The 23,315-nt window shown below is 48.1% G+C and overlaps 1 protein-coding gene across 1 annotated transcript; it reads left to right on the forward strand.

The window, feature by feature from the left end:
* Positions 1 to 7,669: 7,669 nt before the first annotated feature.
* On the forward strand, positions 7,670 to 22,311 carry MRPL20 (mitochondrial ribosomal protein L20). Its single transcript, XM_038746561.1, has 4 exons — positions 7,670 to 7,784; positions 14,721 to 14,831; positions 18,789 to 18,866; positions 21,855 to 22,311. The coding sequence occupies exons 1-4, from the start codon at positions 7,698 to 7,700 to the stop codon at positions 22,026 to 22,028; spliced, it is 450 nt and encodes a 149-aa protein (XP_038602489.1). The 5' UTR covers positions 7,670 to 7,697; the 3' UTR covers positions 22,029 to 22,311.
* The last annotated feature ends 1,004 nt before the right edge of the window (positions 22,312 to 23,315 follow it).

Below are 23,315 nucleotides of genomic sequence, written 5' to 3' on the forward strand. Positions count from 1 at the left end.
ACGATCCCTACCCAACAGTGGGCTCAGAGTCTAGAAGACTTTAAACCCTTCCTCCTCACTTAGGTGTATACACCTTTACTTTAGAGAAGCAGCGTGGCTCAGTGGAAAGAGCACGGGCTTTGGAGTCAGAGGTCATGGGTTCAAATCCCAGCTCCGCCAGTTATCAGCTGTGTGACTTTGGGCAGGTCACTTCACTTCTCTGTGCCTCAGTGACCTCATCTGGAAAATGGGGATTAAGACTGTGAGCCCCCGGGGGACAACCTGATCACCTTGTAACCTCTCCAGCGCTTAGAACGGTGCTTTGCACGTAGTAAGCGCTTAATAAATGCCATCGTTATTATTATTATTTATTATTCAATTGGACGTTTGCTTGTTCAAAAATCCTTCTCTCTGTCTCCCTTATTAGAGTCTAAGCTTCCTGTAGGCAGGGTCACTTGCTTATTTTGAACAGTGCCTTGCACCCAATAAATGCCACTACCGTGACTGCTTCTACTTTTACTACTCCCCCCACCAGCCCCATGCCATCCCCTCTTAACCACAGTCTTTCTAGACTGTGAGCCCACTGTTGGGTAGGGACCGTCTCTATATGCTGCCAACTTGTACTTCCCAAGCGCTTAGTACAGTGCTCTGCACACAGTAAGCGCTCAATAAATATGATTGAATGAGTGAATGAACCATTGGGAAGCAGCGTGGCCTAGTGGATAGAGGCTGGGCCTGGAATCAATCAATCAATCAATCATATTTATTGAGCACTTATTGTGTGCAGAGCACTGTACTAAGCGCTTGGGAAGTACAAGTTGGCAACATATAGAGACGATCCCTACCCAACAGTGGGCTCACAGTCTAGAAGCACCCAGGTTCTAATCCCAACTCTGTCACTTGTCTACCGTGTGACCTTGGGCAAGTTGTTTCACTTCCCCAGGCCTCAGTTACCTCATCTGTAAAATGGGGATGAAGACTGTGAGCCCCACATAAGTCAGGGACTGTGTCCAACCTGATTAGCTTGTATCTACCCCAGCGCTTAGAACAGTGCCTGACACATTGTGAGTGCTTAACAAATACCATTGTTTGTTCATTCGTTCATTGGTGTTGGAGTGGTGCTTGCCCAAAAGGCACAGGGCTGGAGAATAATAGTAATAATAATAATAATGATGGCATTTGTTAAGCGCTTACTATGTGCAAAGCACTGTTCTAAGCACTTGGGGGGATACAAGGAGATCAGACTGTCCCTTGTGGGGCTCACAGTCGTCATCCCCATTTTACAGCTGAGGGAACTGAGGCCCAGAGAAGTGAAGTGACTTGCCGAAAGCCACACAGCTGACAGGTGGCGAAGCCTGGATTAGAACCCACGACCTCTGGCTCCCAAGCCCGGGCTCTTTCCACTGAGCCACGCAGTGTGGCCTGGTGGATAGAACATTCATTCATTCAGTCGTGTTTATCGAGTGCTTACTATGTGCAGAGCACTGTACTAAGTGCTTGGAAAGTACAATTCGGCAACAAATAGAGACAATCCCTACCCAACAATGGGCTCACAGTCTAGAAAACTAGACAAGATGTCTAGATAACTAGACTAGACGTCTAGTGTAGAAGTCTAGAACGCAGGCTTGGAGTCAGTAGGACCCGTGTTTTAACCTCAGCTCTGGCGTCTGTCTGCTGTGTGACTTTAGACAAGTCACTTCACTTCTCTGGGCCTCAGTTACCTCATCTACAAAATGGAGATTAAGACTGTGAGCTCCAAGAGGGACATGGACTGTATCCAACCTGATTAGCTTGTATATCTATCTCAGCACTTAGTACAGTGTCTGTCACGTAATAAGGGCTTAATGAATACCACAATTATTATTATTATTATTAATAAGCCCATAACAAACACCATAAAAAATGTCACCATCTGCAGCAAGGTCTTCGAACGGAACAAGGGGCAAGGGAAGAGGGAGTGAGAGATTCATTCAACCGTATTTATTTATTGAGTGCTTACCGTGTGCAGAGCACTGTACTAAGCGCTTGGGAAGTACAAGCCGGCAACATATAAAGATGATCCCTACCCAACAACGGGCTCACAGTCTAGAGGGGGGAGACAGACAACAAAATAAAACATGTAGACAGGTGTCAAAACCATCAGAATAAATAGAATTACAGCTATATGCACATCGTTAACAAAATAGAGTAGTAAATATGTACAAGTAAAATGAATAGAGTAATAAATTTGTACAAATATGTATAGCAGTGCTGTGGGGAGGGGAAGGAGGTAGGGTGGGGGGATGGGGAGGAAGAGAGGAAAAAGGGGGCTCAGTCTGGGAAGGCCTCCTGGAGGAGGTGAGCTCTCAGTAGTGCCCGAGATAATTCATTCATTCAATAGTATTTATTGAGCGCTTACTGTGTGCAGAGCACTGTACTAAGCGCTTGGGAAGTCCAAGTTGGCAACATATAGAGACGGTCCCTACCCAACAGTGGGCTCACAGTCTAGAATGGGGAGACAGACAACAAGACAAAACATATTAACAAAATAAAATAAATAGAATAAATAGGTACAAATAAAACAAATAAATAAATAGAGTAATAAATACATACAAACATCTATGCATATAAACAGGTGCTGTGGGGAGGGGAAGGAGGTAAGGCGGTGGGGATGAGGAGGGGGAGAGGAAGGAGGGGGCTCAGTGTGGGAAGGCCTCCTGGAGGAGGTGAGCTCTCAGTAGGGCCTTGAAGGGAGGAAGAGAGCTAGCTTGGCGGATGGGCAGAGGGAGGGCATTCCAGGCCAGGGGGAGGACGTGGGTCGGGGGTCGACGGCGGGACATCGAAGGGATGATCGCCTTCCATCTCTTCCCCCACCCCCGCACTTAGAACAGCGCTTGGCACACAGTAAGAGGGCTTGGGAGTCAGGGGTCGTGGATGCTAACGCATATAATAATAATAATGGCCTTTATTAAGCGCTTACTATGTGCAAAGCACTGTTCTAAGCGCTGGGAGGTTACAAGGTGATCAGGTTGTCCCACAAGGGGCTCACAGTCTTCATCCTCATTTTATAGATGAGGGAACTGGGGCCCAAAGAAGTTAAATGACTTGCCCAAAGTCTCACAGCAGACATGTGGCAGAGGCGGAATTAGAACCCACGACCTCTGCCTCCAAAGCCCATGCTCTTTCCACTGAGCCACGCTGCTTCTCAAATATCATAATTATTATTATTGTATCTGCTCCAGCGCTTAGAACCATGCTTGGCACATAGTAAGCGCTTAATAAATGCCATCATAATTATTATTGTATCCCCCCAGCACTTAGAACAGTGCTTGGCACATAGTAAGTGCTTCACAAATACCATCATTATTATTATTATTACTACCCCCACACTTAGAACAGTGCTTGGCACATAGTAAGTGCTTAATAAATGCCATCATACTTATTATTGTATCCCCCCTCAGGGCTTAGAACAGTGCTTGGCACATAGTAAGTGCTTAACAAATGCCATCATTATTATTATTATTATTATTATTGTATCCCCCCAGCGCTTAGAACAGTGCTTGGCACATAATAAGTGCTTCACAAATACCATCATTAGTATTATTATCATTACCCCCACACTTAGAACCGTGCTTGGCACATAGTAAGCGCTTAATAAATGCCATCATACTTATTATTGTATCCCCCACAGGGCTTAGAACAGTGCTTGGCACATAGTAAGCGCTTAATAAATGCCGTCATAATTATTATTACTGTATTCCCCCAGTGCTTACAACAGTGCTTGGCACATAGTAAGTACTTCACAAATGCCATCATTATTATTATTATTATTACCCCTGCACTTAGAGCAGTGCTTGGCACATAGTAAGCACTTAATAAATGCCATCATACTTATTATTGCATCCCCCCCAGGGCTTAAAACAGTGCTTGGCACATAGTAAGCGCTTAACAAATGCCATCATTATTATTATTATTGTATCCCCCCCAGCGCTTAGAATAGTGCTTGGCACATAGTAAGTGCTCAATAAATGCCATCATAATTATTATTATTGTATCCCCCTCAGCGCTTCGAATAGTGCTTGGCACATAGTAAGTGCTCAATAAATGCCATCATAATTATTATTATTGAACCCCTCCCAGAACTTAGAACAGTGCTTGGCACATAGTAAGTGCTTCGCAAATACCATCATCATTATTATTATTACCCCTGTGCTTAGAACAGTGCTTGGCACGTAGTAAGCGCTTCACAAATACCATCATTATTATTATTATTACCCCAGCACTTAGAACAGTGCTTGGCACATAGTAAGCGCTTAGCAAATAATAATAATAATAATATTTATTAAGCGCTTACTATGTGCCAAGCACTGTTCTAAGCGCTGGGGAGGTTACAAGGTGATCAGGTTGTCCCACGGGGTGCTCACAGGCTTAACCCCCAGTGAGCTTACAGTCTAGAGGGGGAGATAAACATTACTATAAACATTTTTCTAGACTGTGAGCCCACTGCTGGGTAAAGGCCGTCTCTATATGTTGCCAACTTGTACTTCCTAAGTGCTTAGTACAGTGCTCTGCACACAGTAAGTGCTCAATAAATACGATTGATTGACTGTAACCTCCCCAGCGCTTAGAACAGCACATTGCACATAGTAAGCGCTTAATAAATGCCATCATCATCATCATCATCATGAATGAATGAACAAATACCCTTATTATTATTATTACTATTATTAAATGCCATTTTTAAAATTTAAATATTATTGTTGTTATCTTCTAGACTGTGAGCCCGTTGTTGGGTAGGGACCGTCTATGTTGCCAAGTTGGACTTCCCAAGCGCTCAATACAGTGCTTCACACACAGTAAGCGCTCAATCAGTATGATTGAATGAATGAATCTTTGGAGTCAGAGGTCATGGGTTCAAATCCCGGCTCCGCCACTTAGCTGTGTGACTTTGGACAAGTCACTTCACTTCTCTGGGCCTCAGTTCCCTCATCTGGAAAATGGGGATGAAGACTGTGAGCCCCCCATGGGACAACCTGATCGCCTTGTAACCTCCCCAGCACTTAGAACAGCGCATTGCACATAGTAAGCGCTTAATAAATGCCATCATCATCATCATTATCATGAATGAATGAACAAATACCCTTATTATTATCACTTTTATTAAATGCCATTTTAAAAATTTAAATATTATTATCGTTATCTTCTAGACTGTGAGCCCGTTGTTGGGTAGGGACCGTCTATGTTGCCAACTTGGACTTCGCAAGTGCTCAGTACAGCGCTCCGCACACAGTAAGCGCTCAATCAGTACGACTGAATGAATAAATGAATGAACAAATACCCTTATTATTATCACTTTTATTAAATGCCATTTTTAAAATTTAAATATTATTATCGTTATCTTCTAGACTGTGAGCCCGTTGTTGGATAGGGACCATTTATGTTGCCAGGTTGGACTTCCCAAGTGCTCAGTACAGCGCTCCGCACACAGTAAGCACTCAATCAGTACGATTGAATGAATGACGCTTTGGAGTCAGAGGTCATGGGTTCAAATCCCAGCTCCGCCACTTAGCTGTGTGACTTTGGACAAGTCACTTCTCTGGGCCTCAGTTCCCTCATCTGTAAAATGGGGATGAAGACTGTGAGCCCCCCGTGGGACAACCTGATCGCCTTGTAACCTCCCCAGCGCTTAGAACAGCGCATTGCACATAGTAAGCGCTTAATAAATGCCATCATCATCATCATGAATGAATGAACAAATACCCTTATTATCACTATTATTAAATGCCATTTTTAAAATTTAAATATTATTATCGTTGTCTTCCAGACTGTGAGCCCGTTGTTGGGTAGGGACCGTTTATGTTGCCAGGTTGGACTTCCCAAGTGCTCAGTACAGCGCTCCGCACACAGTAAGCGCTCAATCAGTACGACTGAATGAATAAATGAATGAACAAATACCCTTGTTATTATCACTTTTATTAAATGCCATTTTTAAAATTTAAATATTATTATCGTTATCTTCTAGACTGTGAGCCCGTTGTGGGGTAGGGACCGTCTATGTTGCCAAGTTGGACTTAGCAAGCGCTCAGTACAGCGCTCCGCACACAGGAAGCGCTCAAACAGTACGACTGAATGAATGAATGAATGAACAAATACCCTTATTATTATCACTTTTATTAAATGCCATTTTTAAAATTTAAATATTATTATCGTTATCTTCTAGACTGTGAGCCCGTTGTTGAGTAGGGACCGTTTATGTTGCCAACTTGTACTTCCCAAGTGCTCAGTACAGTGCTCCGCACACAGTAAGCGCTCAATCAGTACGACTGAATGAATGAATGAATGAACAAATACCCTTATTATTATCATTTTTATCAAATGCCATTTTTAGAATTTAAATATTATTATCATTGTCTTCTAGACTGTGAGCCCGTTGTTGGGTAGGGACCGTTTATGTTGCCAGGTTGGACTTCCCAAGCACTCAGTACAGCGCTCCGCACACAGTAAGCACTCAATCAGTACGATTGAATGAATGATGCTTTGGAGTCAGAGGTCATGGGTTCAAATCCCGGCTCCGCCACTTAGCTGTGTGACTTTGGACAAGTCACTTCTCTGGGCCTCAGTTCCCTCATCTGGAAAATGGGGATGAAGACAGTGAGCCCGCTGTGGGACAACCTGATCGCCTTGTAACCTCCCCAGCGCTTAGAACAGCGCATTGCACATAGTAAGCGCTTAATAAATGCCATCATCATCATCATCATGAATGAACAAATACCCTTATCATTATCACTTTTATTAAATGCCATTTTTAAAATTTAAATATTATTATCGTTGTCTTCCAGACTGTGAGCCCGTTGTTGGGTAGGGACCGTTTATGTTGCCATGTTGGACTTCCCAAGCGCTCAGTACAGCGCTCCGCACACAGTAAGCGCTCAATCAGTACGACTGAATGAATAAATGAATGAACAAATACCCTTATTATTATCACTTTTATTAAATGCCATTTTTAAAGTTTAAATATTATTATCGTTGTCTTCTAGACTGTGAGCCTGTTGTTGGGGAGGGACCGGCTATGTTATCAACTTGGACTTCCCAAGTGCTCAGTACAGTGCACAGCACACAGTAAGCGCTCAATCAGTACTACTGAATGAATAAATGAATGAACAGATACCCTTATTATTATCACTTTTATTAAATGCCATTTTTAAAATTTAAATATTATTATCGTTGTCTTCTAGACTGTGAGCCCGTCGTGGGGTAGGGACCGTCTATGTTGCCAAGTTGGACTTAGCAAGCGCTCAGTACAGTGCTCCGCACACAGTAAGCGCTCAATCAGTACGACTGAATGAATGAATGAATGAACAAATACCCTTATTATTATCACTTTTATTAAATGCCATTTTTAAAATTTAAATATTATTATCGTTGTCTTCTAGACTGTGAGCCCGTTGTGGGGTAGGGACCGTCTATCTTGCCAAGTTGGACTTAGCAAGCGCTCAGTACAGCGCTACACACACAGGAAGCGCTCAATCAGTAGGACTGAATGAATGAATGATTATGACGCAGGAGGTCGGCCTGAGGCGAGGGCGTGGCGCGCGCCCCGGAAGTAGTTAGGGGGGCGCGAGCCGCCTCCCGCCCGGCCACGCCCCGGAAGTAGTTTCCCGGCCACGCCCCCGGAAGTAGTTCCCGGCCACTTCCGGTCCCCAGGGCGGGAGCGTGAGGGCCGGCGCGTGAGGGCCGCGATGGTGTTCCTGACGGGCCGGCTCGGCCTTCGCAGCCGCCTCACCGACCGCTTCTGGAGGGTCCAGGACCTGCTCCGACACGCCAGGGTCAGTGCCCCCCTACCCTCCCATCATCCGGGGCTTTGGAGTCCGAGGTCCTGGGTTCAAATCCCGCCTCCTCCAGTTCATTCATTCATTCACTCATTCAGTCGTATTTATCGAGCGCGCACTGTGCCCAAAGCACTGTTCCAAGCAGGCGAATGACATTTCACTGTCCACAGCGCCATCCTCAAATGGGAAGGGGAGCAAGTTATATTATTGGTGCGAAGGACAGTTTGGGATTGTGGGTGAGTTTGAAAATTCGTATCCATTTTTGCTGCTATTGTAATCAAAATTATTATACTCCTTTCATCATTGGTATTTCTGAGGCGGTTGAGCAAGTCACTTCACTTCCCTGTGCCTCAGTTACCTTTAATGGGAAGGGGAGCAAGTTATATTACTGGGGCGAAGGACAGTTTGGGATTGTGGGTGAGCTTGAAAATTCGTATCCACTTTTGCTGCTATTGTAATCAAAATTATTATACTCCTTTCTATCATCATTGTTATTTCTGAGGGGATTGAGCAAGTCACTTCACTTCTCTGTGCCTCAGTTACCTCAGATGGGAAGGGGAGCAAGTTATATTATTGGTGCGAAGGACAGTTTGGGATTGTGGGTGAGTTTGAAAATTCGTATCCATTTTTGCTGCTATCGTAATCAAAATTATTATACTCCTTTCATCATTGGTATTTCTGAGGGGGTTGAGCAAGTCACTTCACTTCCCTGTGCCTCAGTTACCTCTAATGGGAAGGGGAGCAAGTTATATTATTGGGGCGAAGGACAGCTTGGGATTGTGGGTGAGCTTGAAAATTCGTATCCATTTTTGCTGCTATCGTAATCAAAATTATTATACTCCTTTCTGTCATCATTGTTATTTCTGAGGGGGTTGAGCAAGTTACTTCACGTCCCTGTGCCTCAGTTACCTCTAATGGGAAGGGGAGCAAGTTATATTATTGGTGCGAAGAACAGTTTGGGATTGTGGGTGAGTTAGAAAATTCATATCCATTTTTGCTGCTATTGCAATCAAAATTAGTATACTCCTTTCTATCGTCGTTGTTATTTCTGAGGGGGGAGGCCAATTAGCTGGGTGACTTTGAGCAAGTCACTTCTCTGTGCCTCAGTTACCTCGAATGGGAAGGGGAGCAAGTTATATTATTGGTGCGAAGGGCAATTTGGGATTGTGGGTGAGTTTGAAAATTCGTATCTATTTTTGCTGCTATTGTAATCAAAATTATTATACTCCTTTCTATCATCCTTATTTTTGAGGGGGTTGAGCAAGTCACTTCACTTCCCTGTGCCTCAGTTACCTCTAATGGGAAGGGGAGCGAGTTACATTATTGGTGCGAAGGACAGTTTGGGATTGTGGGTGAGTTAGAAGATTCATATCCATTTTTGTTGCTATTGTAATCAAAATTATTATACTCCATTCATCATTGGTATTTCTGAGGGGGTTGAGCAAGTCACTTCACTTCCCTGTGCCTCAGTTACCTCTGATGGGAAGGGGAGCAAGTTATATTATTGATGCGAAGGACAGTTTGGGATTGTGGGTGAGTTTGAAAATTCGTAACCATTTTTGCTGCTATTGTAATCAAAATTGTTATACTCCTTTCTATCATCATTGTTATTTCTGAGGAGGTTGAGCAAGTCACTTCACTTCTCTGTGCCTCAGTTACCTCAGATGGGAAGGGGAGCAAGTTATATTATTGGTGCGAAGGACAGTTTGGGATTGTGGGTGAGTTTGAAGATTCATATCCATTTTTGCTGCTATTGTATTCAAAATTGTTATACTCCTTTCTATCATCATTGTTATTTCTGAGGGGGTTGAGCAAGTCACTTCACTTCTCTGTGCCTCAGTTACCTCTAGTGGGAAGGGGAGCAAGTTATATTATTGGTGCGAAGGATAGTTTGGGATTGTGGGTGAGTTTGAAAATTCGTATCCATTTTTGCTGCTATTGTAATCAAAATTATTATACTCCTTTCTATCATCATTGGTATTTCTGAGGGGGTTGACCAAGTCACTTCACTTCTCTGTGCCTCAGTTACCTCAAATGGGAAGGGCAGCAGGTTATATTATTGGTACGAAGGACATTTTGGGATTGTGGGTGAGTTTGAAGATTCATATCCATTTTTGCTGGTATTGTAATCAAAATTGTTATACTCCTTTCTATCATCATTGTTATTTCTGAGGGGGTTGAGCAAGTCACTTCACTTCCCTGTGCCTCAGTTACCTCTAATGGGAAGGGGAGCAAGTTATATTATTGATGCGAAGGACAGTTTGGGATTGTGGGTGAGTTTGAAAATTCGTAACCATTTTTGCTGCTATTGTAATCAAAATTGTTATACTCCTTTCTATCATCATTGGTATTTCTGAGGAGGTTGAGCAAGTCACTTCACTTCTCTGTGCCTCAGTTACCTCAGATGGGAAGGGGAGCAAGTTATATTATTGGTGCGAAGGACAGTTTGGGATTGTGGGTGAGTTAGAAGATTCATATCCATTTTTGTTGCCATTGTAATCAAAATTATTATACTCCTTTCATCATTGTTATTTCTGAGGGGGTTGAGCAAGTCACTTCACTTCTCTGTGCCTCAGTTACCTCAAATGGGAAGGGGAGCAAGTTATATTATTGGTGCGAAGGGCAATTTGGGATTGTGGGTGAGTTTGAAAATTCATATCCATTTTTGCTGCTATTGCAAATAAAATTAGTATACTCCTTTCTTTCACCGTTGTTATTTCTGAGGGGAGGGGCCGGTTAGCTGGGTGACTTTGAGCAAGTCACTTCTCTGTGCCTCAGTTACCTCAAATGGGAAGGGGAGCAAGTTATTATACTCATTTCTATCATCGTTGGTAATTCTGAGGGGGGAGGCCAATTGTCAGCTGGGTGACTTTGAGCAAGTCACTTCTCTGTGCCTCAGTTACCTCAAATGGTAAGGGGAGCAAGTTATATTATTGGTGCGAGGTAAAATCTGGGATCGTGGGTGAGTTTGAAAATTCATATCCATTTTTGCTGCTATTGTAATCAAAATTATTATACTTATTTCTATCATCGTTGTTATTTCTGAGGGGGGAGGCCAATTATCAGCTGGGTGACTTTGAGCAAGTCGCTTCACTTCTCTGTGCCTCAGTTACCTCAAATGGAAAGGGGAGCAAGTTATATTATTGGTGTGAAGGAAAATCTGGGATTGTGGGTGAGTTTGAAAATTCATGTCGATTTTTGCTGCTATTGCAATCAAAATTATTATACTCATTTCTATCATTGTTGTTATTTCTGAGGGGGGGAGGCCAGTTGTCAGCTGGGTGACTTTGAGCAAATCACTTCACTTCCCTGTGCCTCAGTTACCTCAAATGGGAAGGGGAGCAAGTTATATTATTGGTGCAAAGGATAATTTGGGATTGTGGGTGAGTTTGAAAATTCATATCCATTTTTGCTGCTATTGTAGTCAAAATTATTATACTCATTTCTGTCGTCACTGTTATTTCTGAGGGGGGAGGCCAATTGTCAGCTGGGAGACTTTGAACAAGTCACTTCACTTCTCTGTGCCTCAGTTACCTCATCTGTAAAATGGAGATTAAGACTGTGAGCCCCCCGTGGGACGACCTGATCACCATGTAACCCCCCCAGCACTTAGAACAGTGCTTTGCACATAGTAAGCGCTTAATAAATGCTATCGTTATTATTAGAACAGTGCAGCAGCATGGCTCAGCACGGGCTTTGGAGTCAGAGGTCATGGATTTGAATCCCGACTCCACCACATGTCTGTTGTGTGACCTTGGGCAAGTCACTTAACTTCTCTGAGCCTCAGTTACCTCATCTGTAAAATGGGGATTAAGACTGTGAGCCCCACGTGGGACAACTTAATCACCTTGTATCCCCCCAGCACTTAGAACAGTGCTTTGCACATAGTGCTTAACAAATGCCATCATCAATCAATCAATCACATAGTAAGCGCTTAATAAATGCCATCATTATCATCATCATCAATCATCATGACGACGACATTTATTAAGCGCTTACTAAGGGGCTAAGCTCTGGTTGGGGAGGTTACAAGGCGATCAGGTCGTCCCACGGGCGGCTCACAGGCTTCATCCCCGTTGTACGGATGAGGTCACAGAGGCCCGGAGAAGTGAATAATAATAATAATAATAATAATAATGGCATTTATTAAGCGCTTACTATGTGCAAAGCACTGTTCTAAGCGCTGGAGAGGTTACAAGGTGATCAGGTTGTCCCACGGGGGGCTTCCAGTCTTAATCCCAGTCTTAATCAAACCATTACAATAAATAAAAATGGAAAGAACATTTAAAATACAATACAAACAAATGAGAGCCCGTCCATCCCCCGACCTGACCCTCCACTCCCCAAACAGATGAGATGTGTTTCTGAAATGGCGGCCTCCGCTTCGGTAGAGGACTGTAGTGTGTGCAGGGGGCAGAACGGAGAGGGTCTCCATCTTACATTTTACAGATGAGGTAACTGAGGCGCAGAGACGTGAAGTGACTTCCCCAAAGTCACCCAGCTGACAATTGGCGGAGCTGGGATTTGAACCCATGACCTCTGACTCCAAAGCCCAGGCTCTTTCTGCTGAGCCACGCTTGACGTGCCCAAAGTCACACAGCAGGTCAGTGGTGGGGCGGGATTAGAACCCACGACCTCTGACTTCCAAGCCCGGGCTCTTTCCACTGAGCCACACTGCTTCTCACTTGTCTGCCGTGTGACCTTGGCAAGGCACTTCACTTGTCTGGCCCTCCCCACCTCCTTCCCCTCCCCACAGCACCTGTATATATGTTTGTACAGATTTATTACTCTATTTTACATGTATGTATTTATTATTCTATTTATTTTATTTTGTTAATATGTTTTGTTTTGTTGTCTGTCTCCCCCTTCTAGACTGTGAGCCCGTTGTTGGGTAGGGACCGTCTCTGTGTGTTGCCAACTTGTATTTCCCAAGTGCTTAGTACAGTGCTCTGTACCCAGTAAGCGCTCGATAAATACGATTGAATGAATGAATGAATGGGCCTCAGTGACCTATAAGATGGGGATGAATAGTAATAAAAATAACGATGGCATTTGTTAAGCGCTTACTAAGTGTCAAACACTGCTCTTAAGCGCTGGGGGGCTACAAGTTCATTCAATCGTATTTATTGAGCGCTTACTGTGTGCAGAGCACTGTACCAAGCGCTTGGGAAGTACAAGTTGGCAACATACAGAGATGGTCCCTACCCAACAACGGGCTCACAGTCTAGAAGCTGATCAGGTTGTCCCGCGTGGGGCTCACAGTCTTCATCCTCATTTTACAGATGAGGGAACTGAGGCACAGAGAAGCTAAGTGACTTGCCCGAAGTCACCCAACAGGCAATTGGCAGAGACGGGATTTGAACCCACGACCTCTGACTCCCAAGCCCGGGCTCTTTTCACTGAGCCATGCTGCTTCTCTAAGACTGTGAGCCCCACGGGGGACAACCTGATGACCTTGTATTCACCCCAGTGCTTAGAACAGTGCGTGGCACATAGTAAGCGTTTAACAAATGCCACTATTATTATTATTACCACATACCCTCTCCCCACCGACTGCAGGGCCCCCCAATAAACCTCCCTCCGCCCGCCCATACCGACTACCGGGCCTGCCCCGCTTCGTGTGCTAGTGGCTAAGAGCCCCAGACCTAGGTCTGAATCCCTCCTAAGCCACTCGTCAGCTGTGTGACCCTGGACAAGTCGCTTCCCTTCTCTGAATCTCAGTTCCCTCATCTGTAAAATGGGGGTTAAGACTGGGAGCCCCTCGTGGGATGGCCACTGCGTCCAACCTGATTTGCTTGTATTCGCTCCAGCGTTTAGTACAGTCCCTGACACGTCGTAAACACTTAAATATCGTAGCTGTTATTATTAGTACCTGCTCCGTACCACCTGCCCTCCTGGTGACCTCAATGCCCCCATCTACGCCACCCCCCACACTTGCTCCTAATAATAATAATGATGGCATTTATTAAGTGCTTACTATGTGCAAAGCACTGTTCTAAGCGCTGGGGAGGTTACAAGGTGATCAGGCTGTCCCATGGGGGGCTCACAGTCTTAATCCCCATTTTACAGATGAGGGAACTGAGGCACAGAGAAGTGAAGTGACTTGCCCAAAGTCACACAGCTGACAGTTGGCGGAGCATTCATTCATTCAATCATATTTATTGAGCGCTTACTGTGTGCAGAGCACTGTACTAAGCGCTTGGGAAGTACAAGTCGGCAACATACAGAGACGGTTCCTACCCAACAACGGGCTCACAGTCTACAAGGGGGAGACAGACAACGAAACAAAACATGTCTTTTTCATTCATTCAATCGTATTTATTGAGCGCTCACTGTGTGCAGAGCACTATACTAAGCGCTTGGGAAGTACAAGTCGGCAACATATAGAGACGGTTCCTACCCAACAACAGGCTCACAGTCTAGAAGGGGGAGACAGACAGCGAAACAAAACATATCTTTTTCATTCATTGTCGTATTTATTGAGCGCTTCCTGTGTGCAGAGCACTGTACTAAGCAGGGATTTGAACCCATGACCTCTGACTCCAAAGTTTGTGTTCTTTCCACTGAGCCACGCTGCTTCTCCTACTGCCTCTGCCGCCCCCCCCCCCCCCCACCTGCTCCATGTCACCTACACGCCAGGCAGTGCCACCACCTACTCCAACCCCCGACCCCCTCCCCTGCTCCCCCCTCTAGAGGGACGGGTGTGGGGAGCGTGTTTGGAGCAGAGAGGGTTAAGGGGGCACCAGATGGGTTGGCAGGGCAGGGTGGGCTGGGGCCCAGCCCGGTCACGTGTCTTGCCCTCCGAGTCTGCGTCCCCCTCCGCCCCCCAAGAGGCTCCCCAGATGACGGTTTCGGGGGCGGGAGGTGCCGTTTCCGCCCCGGCCCCGACGGAGATTTGAAAACTTTTCCGTCCCGCCGTCCCGTCCCACCCAGCACTTCCGCGGAAGGAAGAACCGTTGCCCCAGGTTGGCCGTCCGAGCCGTCCACCGAGCCCTGGTGAAATGTACCAAAGCCCGCAGGCTGAAGAAGAGAAACATGAGAACGGTGAGCCCCCAGGCGCGGGGAGGACGGAAATCTTTTCGGGGTCCCCGGAGTCACCATCAGACAGTTGCCATTTAGGTGGCTGTGCTGGCTGCTTGGAAACCTGCGCGTTTGAGTGCTTACTGTGTGCAGAGAAGTGCTTGGGAAAGAACAACAGACACATTCCCTGCTCCCAGTGAGTTCCCGGGTTCCAATCCCAACTCCGCCACCTGTGTGCCATGTGACCTTGGGCCAGTCACTTCACTTTTGGGCATCAGTCCCCTCATCTGGCAAATAGGGATGAAGACTGTGAGCCCCACGTGGGACAGGAACTGTGTCCAACGTGATTAGCTTGTATGTACGCGAACCCCATGCGCATTGTAAGCGCTTAATAAATAGCATTAAAAATCCCAAAACCTACAATAATAGTAATTAAGGTGTTTGTTACCCACTTTCTATGCTCCAGGCACTGTACTAAGCGCTGGGATGGATACAAGCAACTGGGGTTGGGCACAGTCCCTTGTTCTACTTGGGGCTCACGGTCTCAGTCCCCATTTTACAGATGCGGTAACAGGCACAGAGAAGTGACGTGACTTGGCCAACGTCATACAGCAGACAAGTGGCCAAGCGGGGTTTAGAACCAATGACCTGACTTCCATTCATTAATTCACTCAGTCGTATTTATTGAGCGCTTACTGTGTGCAGAGCACTGTACTACGCTTGGGAAGTACAAGTTGGCGACATAGAGAGATGGTCCCTACCCAACAACGGGCTCACAGTCTAGAGGGGGGAGACAGACATCAAAACAAAACATGTAGACAGGTGTCAAAATCATCAGAACAAATAGAATTAAAGCTTTATGCACATTATTAACAAAGTAAATAGAATATTAAATATGTACAAGTAAAGTAGAGTAATAAATCTGTACAAATATATATACAAGTGCTATGGGGAGGAGAAGGAGGTAGGGATGGGGAGGAGGAAAGGAAAAGGCGGGCTCAGTCTGGGAAGGCCTCCTGGAGGAGGTGAGCTCTCAGTAGGCCTTTGAAGGGAGGAAGAGAGCTTATTTATTGAGCACTTACTGTGTGAAGAGCACTGTACTAAGCGCTTGGGAAGTTCAAGTTGGCAACGTACAGAGACGGTCCCTACCCAACAATGGGCTCACAGTCTAGAGGGTGCTTCTCTGCCCCCCACGAGCTTATGGTTGAATGGGGCAGCCAGGCAGACATTGAGGTGGTGCGCAAACAAAGGGAGGATGGGGTAATCAACTGGGGAAGGTCTTCCAAGGCCTCTACTAATAATAGCAATAATAATGTTATTATTATTATACACCTTGAACCCTCCATTGTTCACCCATTCCTCTCGGTATCATCAGCAGAAACTCCCGACCGTCAGCTTTTAAGTCAGTCCATGCAGTCTCTTCATTCATTCATTCAATCGTATTTATTGAGCACTTACTGTGTGCAGAGCACTGTACTAAGTGCTTGGGAAGTACAAGTTGGCAATCTTCCTCTTACCAGTGCGCTTGCTATTGTCAAAACCTGAATTCCCACCTTTTTCCCAGGTCAGATCTGCCCAATGACCACCTATTGCTCTTCTCTGTATATAGACTTCTCTACTTATTATTTAAGCACCTGATGGTATTTCTTGAGCGCTTATTCATTCATTCAATCAATCGTATTGAGCGCTTACTGTGTGCAGAGCACTGTACTAAGAGCTTGGGAAGTACAGGTTGGTAACATATAGGGACGGTCCCTACCCAATAGCGGGCTCACAGTCTAGAAGGGGCAGACAGACAACAATCAATCAATCAATCAACCGTATTGAGCGCTTACTGTGTGCAGAACACTGTACTAAGCGCTTGGGAAGTACAAGTTGGCAACATATAGAGACAGTCCCTACCCAACAGTGGGCTCACAGTCTAGACAACAAAACAGCACATATTAACAAAATAAAATAAATAGAATAGTAAATATGCTTACTAGGTGCAGACCAGTGTACTGAGCCCTTGGAAGAGTATAGTACAACAGAGTTCCCCTGCCCACATCCCGCACCTCAGCCTTTCCATCTTCCTCTATCCACAGATTATTTTGTGTCCCTCTCCCTCTCAGATTGGACGGGGATTGTGTCTTCAGACATTTGGCCATTCTGAGGCAGGGAAGAATCGCCCTCCCCTCACATTCAGTGTGATGTCACTTTAGCTGCAGGCGGAAGGCCGAGCACACAGCTTTTGATAACACTTGGCAGTCTCCCCAAACCAACGGTCATTGTCCAGGGGGACTCTGCCTCACCCCAGGGCCATTGTATTCTCTTCCGTTCTTTCATTCATTCAGTTGTACTTACTGAGCTCTTATTGTGTGCAAAGCACTGCACTGAGTACAACGATAAACAGACAAATTCCCTGCCCACATCGAGTTTACAGTCTGGGGCTGGGGGAAGGAGTTTAGGGGGTGTGGGGAGCACCTGCACCACTCTCCCCAGTTCAGATTTCCCCCTTGAATATCACCCCGCTTTTCACTGCCTCCAGGCCAGGCACCAAGCAGTCACCTCCTGTCCCCCACCCCGCATCTTCCTGCTGCCTCCTGACACCCCACCCCTTAAGTAAATAAGCGGAATAGAGGCAGGATGGCCTAGTGGAAAGCGTGTTGGACTTGGGAGTCAGGAAGCCCAGGTTCTAGGCCCGGCTCTGCCCCCCAAACTGGCCCGCCAGGAGTGGGACCCGTGACAAGTCGCTTAACCTCTGGGCCTCTGGGCAGTTTTTTCATCGGTGAAACGGAAACTAGATTGCGAGCCCTGTTTCGGACAGAGCATCCAATCTGGTAGCACCGTGGCCACCCTGGCACTTAGCCCCTAGTAAGTACTTAATCAATTCCTTAGTTAACTAATGAATGAGGTTCCTGTATTTTGGGAGGTAGTAGGAGCGAGGGTTATTAAGGCAGAGGAGGGGTGGGAAAGTTAATAACCCAAAGCCAACAGGGCTGTGGGGACCCCACCCGTGGGTCCAGCGGACATTGCGATGAAGCCTTTGGCCCCAAGCGGTGGCCATGTTGGAGTCAGAGGTCATGGGTTCAAATCCCAGCTCCCCCAATTGTCAGCTGTGTGATTTTGGGCAAGTCACTTCACTTCTCCGGGCCTCAGTTCCCTTATCTGTAAAATGGGGATGAATCCTTTGAGCCCCACGTGGGACAATCTGATCACCTTGTATCCCCCCCAGCGCTTAGAACAGTGCTTTGCACATAGTAAGCGCTAAACAAATGCCATCATCATCATCTTGTACCCCCCAGTGCTTAGAACAGTGCTTTGCACATAGTAAGCGCTTAATAAATGCCATTATTAGTATTATTATTAACTTGGGAAGGTCAGGAGACTCACGGCCGCCCCAGCCCTCACTGTCTGAAGCCCAGCCTGCCAAGGCAGCTCTCTGAATGGGGCTGACCAGGGAGCGAGGTGGCTCTGAGGCAGGGGAGAGTGAAAGCCCCACGGATTTGAGTGGGGTGTGAGATGAGAGCGGGGAACAGCCAGGACGGCCATTTCATTCGGAGGGAACCCAGAGGGGTGGCAAGGGCTGCACCAGTGAAACTAGAGGGTGCACCCGTTCGGTTCGTCTCGGAAAAGTTGGCGCTCTGCCTGGACGGGCCCGGGGTTATCTTCTAGCCTTGGAGATGTTTCCACTAGGCACGTGCCAGGAATGTGCACGTAAGCCCAGCCCTGGCCCTGTCTTTCCCTCTATTGGTGGGTCGGGAGCTTGAAAGCCAGACCCGGACACCTGCCCGTTCCTCCAACTTGGAACCAGGTCAGCTGTAAGAGGAGGAGAGGCCGGGAGCGCGGACAGAACTGCCTTCTGGGGCCTCGCTGGCCGGCTGGGGGCACCTAGAAGCCGGAGGCGCGCTCGGTTTTGCGGCCCGAGGAACGGGCGGTGCAGGTCGCTTCTCTTCGTTCGCTCTGCCCCGTTAACCCCTTGTCCCTGTTTTGTGGCTCCAGCTGTGGATAAATCGGATCGAAGCCGCTTCGCAGGAGCACAGCATGAACTACACAAGATTCATCTCCAATCTGCTCAAGGTGAGTCCTCCTCTACCCGCAGCTCCTCCGGGCGCCCCACGGGCCGAGCCGCCCGCTCTCCCGGCACCGGCGGCCACGGCGTTCCCGGCAACCTTCCCTGCCGGAGCCTCCCCACCCCTGGGGACCCCGGAGCTCCGAGAACTTCATTTAGGCTAGACCCGGGGGCCGGCAGGGACCCCCGGGGAAATGGAAGCGGGCAGGAGGGGGAAGCTGGGCATGGACAGAAAGAAGGGCTTCCCGATAGCTGGGGGGGGCTCAGGTGTGCCCGATTGAAGGGCCCCCTCATTGGCACTGCTGCCCGTGGTGGGGTGCGCTGGCACAGGGCCCCAGAATGGAAACTCGGTTGGTAATAATAATGATGGCATTTATGAAGTGCTTACTATGTGCAAAACAGTGTTCTAAGCTCTGGGGAGGTTACAAGGTGATCAGGTTGTCCCACGGGGGGCTCACAGTCTTCATCCCCATTTTACAGTTGAGGTAACTGATGGTAATGCCACTCCTGATCCGGTCTGCCTATCGTGGCAAGAGTGGAGAATTCGCGAGACTTTGATAAAAGCAGAGGACACAGCCGCTGCCCCCAGGGAAGTTACAGACTGGTGGAGGAAGCCAAGAGACACAGGGAATGATCAGTCAATCGATCAACCAATCAATCATATTTACAGAACACTGTACTAAGTGCTCGGGGGAGTACAATACAAGAGTTGTGAAAATAGATTAGGGATTAGAGAAGTAGTAGAGCATATGGTTATGGGCGTGAGTGCCGTGAGGCTGTGGTGAGTAGCAAAGTGCCAAAGGTGTACACATCCTAGGTGCAGCGCGGGGCGAGTTGTCTGGGTGACCGATGGGCATCAGAAAGGCGAAGTGTGAGGTTTGGGTTGTAGTAGGAGATCAGCAAGGGAAGGGAAGTAATTATGGTACTTGTTAAGCGCTTACTGTGTGTCAAACACTGTACTTAATGCTGGGCTAGATACGAGGTAATTGGGTTGGGCACTGTCCCTTTCCCACATGGGGCTCACCCTCTTAATCCCCGTTTTCCAGATGAGGTAACTGAGGCCCAGAGAAGTGAACTGACTCGCCCGAGGTCACACAGCAGAAATGCAACAGAGCTGGGATTAGAACCCAGGTCCTTCTGATCCCCGGGCCTGTGCTGATTGAGTGCCTTCAGATCTGCCACTCACTGGATCTCTTAGAAGACGCCTGTCTTAAGGCAGCCCGTTTCCCGAGGCTTCAGAGCTTTAGGGAAAAAGCCCAAGCCAGGAAGCCTGTGTGTGACCTTCGGCAAGCCACTCACCTCTCTGGCCCTCCATTTCCCTCCGGCAAACGGGATCGGATACCTGCTCTCCCTCCCTAACAGGGATGCGGGAAGAAGTAAATGCTGTTGGTCAAATTAAAGCCCTCAGCCGGGCAGCCCACTCAAGGTGTTTATTAAGCGGGTGGTCTCTCGGCGGCGGCAGTTAGGACAGTGGTGGTCACCGTTGCCCTCCTTGCCGCTCCAGAAGTGGTGTCCCGCTGAAGTCTTTTGGACTAGAATGGGGGCCGCCCACTGGAGTCAGTTGGGATGTATAGACGTCCACTGCCAAGCGCTGGGATTCTGCTTCCTTCCCAGTCCCCGCCCCCCTGGCCTGGCCGGTGACACTTGGGTCTCTAAGCTCATCAGAGGAAGCGGGGGTGGTTGGTTCCTAGTTGACCTCTTCCTTCTGGGAAGCAGCGTGGCCTAGCGGGAAGAGCTCGGACCCAGAACCGCTCTAACCTAACAATAATCATGGCATTTGTTAAGCGCTTACTATGTGCAAAGCACTGTTCTAAGCGCTGGGATAGATGCAAGGTAATCAGGTTGTCCCACGTGGGGCTCCCAGTCTTAGTCCCCATTTTGCAGATGAGGTAACTGAGGCACAGAGAAGTTAAGTGACTTGCCCAAAGTCGCACAGCTGACAAGGGGTGGAGCCAGGATTTGAACCCATGCCCTCTGACTCTAAAGCCCAGGCTCTTTCCACTAAGCCACACTGCTTCTAAGAGTTCCCAGACTGAGCCCCTTCTTTCCTCTCCCCCTCGTCCCCCTCTCCATCCCCCCATCTTACCTCCTTCCCTTCCCCACAGCACCTGTATATATGTATATGTGTCTGTACATATTTATTACTCTATTTATTTATTTTACTTGTACATATCTATTCTATTTATTTTATTTTGTTAGTATGTTTGGTTTTGTTCTCTGTCTCCCCCTTTTAGACTGCGAGCCCACTGTTGGGTAGGGACTGTCTCTATGTGTTGCCAACTTGTACTTCCCAAGCGCTTAGTACAGTGCTCTGCACACAGTAAGCGCTCAATAAATACGATTGATTGATTCTAACCCCGGCACAGCCACACTTCTGCTATGTGACCCTGGGTAAGTCACTTCACTTCTGTGCGCCTCAGTTACCTCATCCGAAAAAGGGGGTGAAGACTGTGAGCCCCAAGTGAGACAGGGACTGGGTCCAACCTAATTAGAGAAGCAGTGTGGCTCAGTGGAAAGAGCCCGGGCTTTGGAGTCAGAGGTCATGGGTTCACGTCTCGGCTCTGCCAATTGTCAGCTGTGTGACTTTGGGCAAGTCACTTAACTTCTCTGTGCCTCAGTTCCCTCATCTGTTCAGTGAGCGCTTAGTACAGTGCTCTGCACAGAGTAAGCGCTCAATAAATACGATTGAATGAATACAATGCGGATTAAGACTGTGAGCCTCACGTGGGCAACCTGATCACCTTGTAACCTCCCCAGCGTTTAGAACAGTGCTTTGCACATAGTAAGCGCTTAATAAATGCCATTATTATCATTATCTTTGATCTACCCCAGCACTTAGAAGGGTGCTTGGCACATAGTAAGCGCTTGGTAAATGCCACGATTATTATTATTGTGCCCGGCCACCGAATCGGCCCCCGAGGACCCCGGGTCAGGGTCCGTCCTGGGCTTCGTCGCTCTGCAATCTGACCTGCGAGTGTCCCGCTTTGTTTCCTCAGTGCCAAGTGGAGCTCAACCGCAGAGTGCTTGCCGACCTGGCCATCTACGAGCCCAAGACCTTCAAGTCCCTGGCGGCCCTGGCCCAGAGGAGGGGGCATGAAGGTTTGGCCGCCGCCCTCGGAGACGGGAAGGAGCCCCAGGGGGTGTTTTCCCGGGTGGTCTACTACTGGTGAGGCGGACACCCGCCTGCTGCACGGGATGGCCCACAAGGGGAGGAAGCCAGCCCCCACGGTGGGGACGGGGCGCAGTGGAACCGAGCGGGTCGTAGCTTGGAACACGGACCGGTGCCGGCAGGCGACCTTCCCTTCTCGGGCCGGGCCCGGGCCGCCCAAGACCAAGACTCACTGTCGGGTTTCGGCCGGGAGGATGAGACCGAAAATCATCTTTCGCGGGCTTGTCGGTGTAAGCAGCTTGTGAGCCCTGAACAGACGGTGAAAATAAAGGTCTTACAATATACACGTCGCGCCGTCGATCCGTCGATCAGCCGATAGTATCTCCCGGGCGCCGACGGTGCGTGCAGAGCACTGAACTGGGCGCTCGGGAGATACGATCCCGCCCCGTGGGGCCGGGCGGTCTAGCCGGGGAGGCCGGCGGCTTAAATGGTTGCCGAAAAGCGGATGCAGCGAGGCTTAACAGAACGGGCGCAGGCGTGGGGGTCCGAGGCCCTGGGTTCTAATCCCAGCTCCGCCACTTGTTTGCCACGGGCCCTCGGGCGAGTCGCTTAAGTTCTCTGTGTGCTGCGGTTCCCTCATCCGCAGAGTTCTCCCTCCTAAAGACTTTGAGCCTCATGGGGGACCCGATTATCTTGTATTTACCCCAGCAGTGCTTGACACGTAATAAGCGCTTAATAAACTCCACAATTATTCATCATTAAGAGCAAGGCTAGAAGAGGGAGCAGTAATGCTGACGGAGACAGTGGATGAGCCCTGGTCCACGATGGGGACTTGGGAGACCGAGATCGTTAGGTGGGAATTTGCTCTGCCACTCACTCTCTCCCGTTCCTCCCTGTCCCCTGCCTCCCGGGGCCCAGATTTGCGGCAAGGAAGCCAGCGGATAGGGGGTGCCACCCGACGCAAAGCGCAACGCAAGATCTTTACAGGCACGATCGCCGTGCGGCCAAAGTGGCGACAGCCCAGCGGCAGCCCTGTGGCTCCGAGACCCGGCCGGGCAGTTGCCTCGGTAGGCGGCACGGTCTCGCTGCTCACGCGGACCGGCTATTTTTCAGGATCCTTCTTCCTGAAGGGTTCTAAGTCACTCAGCAATTGGAAACCTTCCTCACTCCCTCAGAAATCCAGCGGGCCTTCCCTGCCTGGTGGCCATTTCCCTCCAACGCCCCTCCACCCGCGCCACACACAGCAGGTGGCCTGGGGTGGGTCGGACCCTGAGCCGGTAGAGACGAGGCAGCCGAACAAATCGCATATAGCTGAGTGGTGGGAAGCTGGACGCTCCAAATGCTACGG

This window comes from Tachyglossus aculeatus, chromosome 5, assembly GCF_015852505.1.
Source record: "Tachyglossus aculeatus isolate mTacAcu1 chromosome 5, mTacAcu1.pri, whole genome shotgun sequence".
In the NCBI taxonomy this organism is placed as follows: Eukaryota; Metazoa; Chordata; class Mammalia; order Monotremata; family Tachyglossidae; genus Tachyglossus; species Tachyglossus aculeatus.